The sequence below is a fragment of the Fukomys damarensis genome, unplaced genomic scaffold (assembly GCF_012274545.1).
Source record: "Fukomys damarensis isolate Sample0158 unplaced genomic scaffold, DMR_v1.0_HiC HiC_scaffold_17, whole genome shotgun sequence".
NCBI classification, from domain to species: domain Eukaryota; kingdom Metazoa; phylum Chordata; class Mammalia; order Rodentia; family Bathyergidae; genus Fukomys; species Fukomys damarensis.
In genome coordinates this window covers 9,813,053-9,817,544 of record NW_022900929.1, presented here as the reverse complement: position 1 = coordinate 9,817,544, position 4,492 = coordinate 9,813,053, and the positions used below count along the sequence as shown (strand labels likewise).

Here is a 4,492-nt window from a genome sequence, read left to right as displayed (position 1 = left end):
AAAAAAAAAAAAAAAAAAAAAAAAAAAAAAAAAAAAAGAAAAGGCTTTATAAGCTCTTTAACTGCAGAAATGCTTTGTTCGTTATTACCAGTTTACTAAGTGTGTTAAGGAGAAGTTAGTAAAAATGAATAAAGTAAATGAAGTTAGTAAATGAGCATTCTAATCTTATCTACAAACTATTTGGGCATTTATTCTTTTTTTTTTTTTTTTTTTTTTTTTTTTCCGGGGGAAACTAGGGTCCTTCAGCTTGCAAGGGAGGCCACCGAACCGCTGAGCTAAATCCCCGGCCCCTGAGCATTTATTCTTTATTTCCTACTTTGCTTTTCAAGGAGATCTGGTCTCAGTAATGCCAGTGTCTTTTGCAATTTCTTGCCCTTGGTTATTTTAAAATCAGGGAAGAAGACATCAGTGAACTTAGTCACAATAGCTGCATCATCTTCAACATCACAAAATTGAGATATACGTTGTTGTTCCAGATACTCTTGCAAACTGTGAAAATCCAAAATGCAATTTAAGGTTATTACAAACTAAACCTCAGTAAATATGCTAACAAATTAACTGACAGTATGTTCACAAATGGCTTGGAGTTTAGTAAGACAAATGAAAATTTGAATTTTATGGAAAGATAAGCCATATTTCTCCCATACCCAAAATATGATATTTAATCCAGCTTTTTATTGAGCTAGTCAAAAAATCAGTGTATGAAAAGGATAAATAAAACCAAAATTAAAATATATTATGTTTTAATAAGAAAATTTCCCTTGATGTAGAGCTTGCTACATAGTTTCGATCTCTTTGTTTGAATTCCGTCTTGGAGCTAAGGTTGATCTCTAGAAGGCCCTGGCTGCGGAACAAGCACTGTGGGAACAAAAGCAATCACCAACCAAGCCTGCTCCACAGTATCCCACACGGTTCAGGACATACACAAGGCAAAGACCAAGTGAGGTCCCTAATTTCAGAAAGAAAATACTACAGGCCATGCCAGAGCAAGGTGAACTGGTCTCTTTCCACCCACACCTTATCACCAATGAGAATGCCTATACTGTCCATGTTTGTATTAGTCAGTGCTCACTAGAATTAGAGGTAGAAGACTGCAGAAAGTCTGTCTGCACACTGGAGAACTGAAGGAGCCTGTCAAGGGCGTGGGGTCCATGGCAATATCCTGTGCAAGTCCCTGTCAAGGATCTGCACCCCTAGAAAGGGCCAAGGGCTAGTACTGGGATCTAGAACGTCCATGTTGGCAGAGTGAGGGGGCCGTGCCAGGAGGCTGAGAGCTCTGAACTCGAAGCTAGAAGATGATGTCCAAGATGAAGATGTACAATGAAGCTCTCCTGCAGGAAGACAGCAGCCAGACCTTCTCTGAAGAAAAATAGCCGAAAAGCAACTTCTTCAAGAAAATCAGCCCTATGTAATGTTCCCCTTGGGTTCTCCTTTTCTTTTATGCTGTTGGCAGCAATCCTCAGGTGGGTCTTCCACACCCGGAACCACACTGCCTCGGTTCTCACTCAAGTTAACTCACCACAATGTTGCATGTGGGTGTTGAGCAATCGGACACAACTGCTCTTCAAAGTTGAATGTGATAGAGAATTATTGCCCGGGCAACAGCACCAATAGAATCCTGACTTCTCTTACACCAGTTGCATCGTGGGTGTTTCACAGAACATTTTTCATTTTGAAATAGCTCAAAAACTATGGTACAAAATCTGGTATCTTTTTAAACCCAGCTCTCCCAACCCAAAGCTTCCTTCTGCCACTCATCATTTCCCCCCAAACCCTGAAAATAACTACTACTGCTTACAAAGCCCTTTGTCAGCAATTAAGCAGTCCCTTTCTTGGGCTTAAAACTTGCAGTGAATGGGATTAGACTCTCTGACGACCTGAAAGGTATGACAATGCTAGGAACTGAGGATGTAGTCATTCTTAGAAAACCTCTACTCTTCATTAATAAGGCAATGTGGTAATTTTCGGGCACTCCCAGGCAACAAACAAAAAAGAGTTGGGAGGCAAGCAGTGGGTTCACACCTCCACAAAGCTGAAGACTCAGTCACCCTAAGCCTGTTCCTGCTCATCCAACTTTTTTTCAGAGACAGCCCTTACAATTGGTGCATTAAGCTATGGATTCTCTGAGTCTTCACAGGTCTAAAACGTACAAAGAGCCTCATGTAACAGCATCCTGCAAATTACTTATGTCCATTTCTAAATATTTACAAATTAATTAACAAAAATGGATAGCCATTTTTATAACCACTAAGTGCCTCACCAAAAAGAGCAAGTTTTTTTTTAAAAGGGCTCTGAGCAGGCAGAAAAGAAATGTGGCAGATGGTCAGAGGTTTGGAGGATCACGTGTGATTCTTTTCAAACCCAGGTCATGAATCCAGACGGGTCTGCTCAAGGTTTAGAAGGTCATGCAGGGAGAATTCTTCTTTTTCTAATATTGTTAGCATAAACTTTTGGGACAATCCTGGTGTACTGGTCAGCTTTGTCATTGCTGGGATAGATAACTAACGCTTGCAATTTAAAAGAAGAGGGAGGTATCTGGGCTCATGGTTTGAGTCCATGGGCAGTCGGATCCATTGCATAAATATCATGAAGGGCATAGCAGAGGAAAACAGCCTAACTCATGACATCCAGGAGCAGAGAGGAGTGGATGAGTCAGAGAGGAAGAGTCTAGGGACAAAATATAGTTCCCAAGGTCACACTTCTATGGCCCATCTACCACACCCAGAGGTGTGATCTACTAATCTCTCCAATCTATCCAGTTGACAATAATTCAGGTTGACCGGAAGAAATACTTGACATTACAACATAAAATGCTCGTGTTATTTTGAGATATTTGACACCACGCTCTATTACTTAATGGTGTATTCTAAATGATACATTTCTTCTCTTAATTACCTGTCCCACTTTTTGACGTCACTCTCAGTTGGAAGTTCAGATGTTTCTTTGAATTCTGTCTCATTTTCTTCTAACTGATCCCATTCTTTTCCTTGAGCTATAATTAGCACATGGCTTAGACTAGTTGTCATAAAAGACAAAAACTCTTCAAAGTCAGGCTACAAAATAAAATGATAAGCTGTTTAAGGCTCCTGAAGTAGGTGGAAAAAAATGGTGGGCACTACTCAAGACCAGTGACATCTTCCCCTTCCTGATCCATGGGCAAGGGAATGTTATTCATTTAAATTTTTATTTGCAAAGGCATTTTTGAAGGAGGGATGTTCACAGCCAGGAAGAACTAGTCTTTTATGTTTTATGGTATTTACAAGTCATTTGGAGGGCTTGTTAAACACAACATGGTAGAACTCATTCCCAAAGTTACTGGCTCAGTAGCTTTGGGGAGGAGTTGATGAGCTGGATTTCCTCAGAAGTTTATATGTGTCACTGATGGAGCTGGACAATCCCTTTCTTTTTCTACCTATGGAAGCTGGAGCCAGGAGAGATGGTTTAAATGGTGCAGCGAGTCCTACAAAGCACTGCCTGGGAGAACTGCCTGTCATGAACAACTTGTTTTTCTGTGCTCTCCAAAGCCGTGGCTACTGAGCACTCGAGTTATGATTGGTGTGACTAAAGCCCTGAATGTTTAGTGCTTTTTAATTCTCATGAATTCAAATTCAAATGTCCATGTGTAAGTAGCACCCACCACATAGATATTTGAATTTCTGGAAGATAGATCTCCTGATGCCCCCCCCCCAAACAAATGCTGCTTTCTAATACTACCCAGCACTGCCTTTATCCCATTCCTCCAGGCAGCAGAGAATGTAAACAAATACAGACTGAGAGAAAAGCTTTTAGGTAAAGAGTGCATTAGGGCTTTCCTGTGGAGCTGATGATAAAAAGATCTTTAGCCCAGGATAAAGATGCATAGAAAAGGACCGGATATTCACTCCCTGATGACATGGCAAAAGAGGTCTTCACTCCATTGAAATAACCGGATCAGTCAGTTTTTCCTGGGTGCCACTATTTCTATCAGAGATTTCCCTGGGGTGCCATCTTTGGTGCCCAGATATGGAAGTCAACAGAAATAACTGAAGCTTTTTTACTTACTCATTTGCTTTTTTGTATGGAGAACTACTTATAGGAATCTCTCTGTTTGAATACATTTAAACAAAGACTGGCATTTTTTTTTAACTGAGTTTATTGGTACAATCTAGGTATACAATACAGTTACATTCATCATTGGGATTCTGTACCTTTACATAATAGGTCTTGATTCTCATTTTTTCCCCTTGTCCCTGCCCTCCCTTCACCCCCTCCTTCCCTCCCCATTTACAAACACTTTATTTCTATTTTTTCAGTTTCTCATATTTTTTTCCTCTCCCTTATTACCTTTCCCCCACCATTCCCACTTTTCCTACACCTTTAGCCCTTTACTTCCTATTTCACATTATTAATTGTCTCATTAGGATCCTATGTACTATTATAGTTTTTGCACCAAAGAAACTATTTGGTATTTCAGTTAAAGAAATCTCTGTATGAACATTAAAAATAGGGAACC

At 40.0% G+C, this 4,492-nt stretch overlaps 1 protein-coding gene across 1 annotated transcript in view; it reads right to left on the bottom strand.

The window, feature by feature from the left end:
• Positions 1–4,492, bottom strand: part of Nme8 (NME/NM23 family member 8) — a 45,258-nt gene that overhangs the window by 26,652 nt on the left and 14,114 nt on the right. Inside the window, 2 exon segments of the mRNA XM_010640486.1 lie at positions 317–489; positions 2,896–3,053. Coding sequence (XP_010638788.1) covers positions 317–489; positions 2,896–3,053 — 331 coding nt within the window.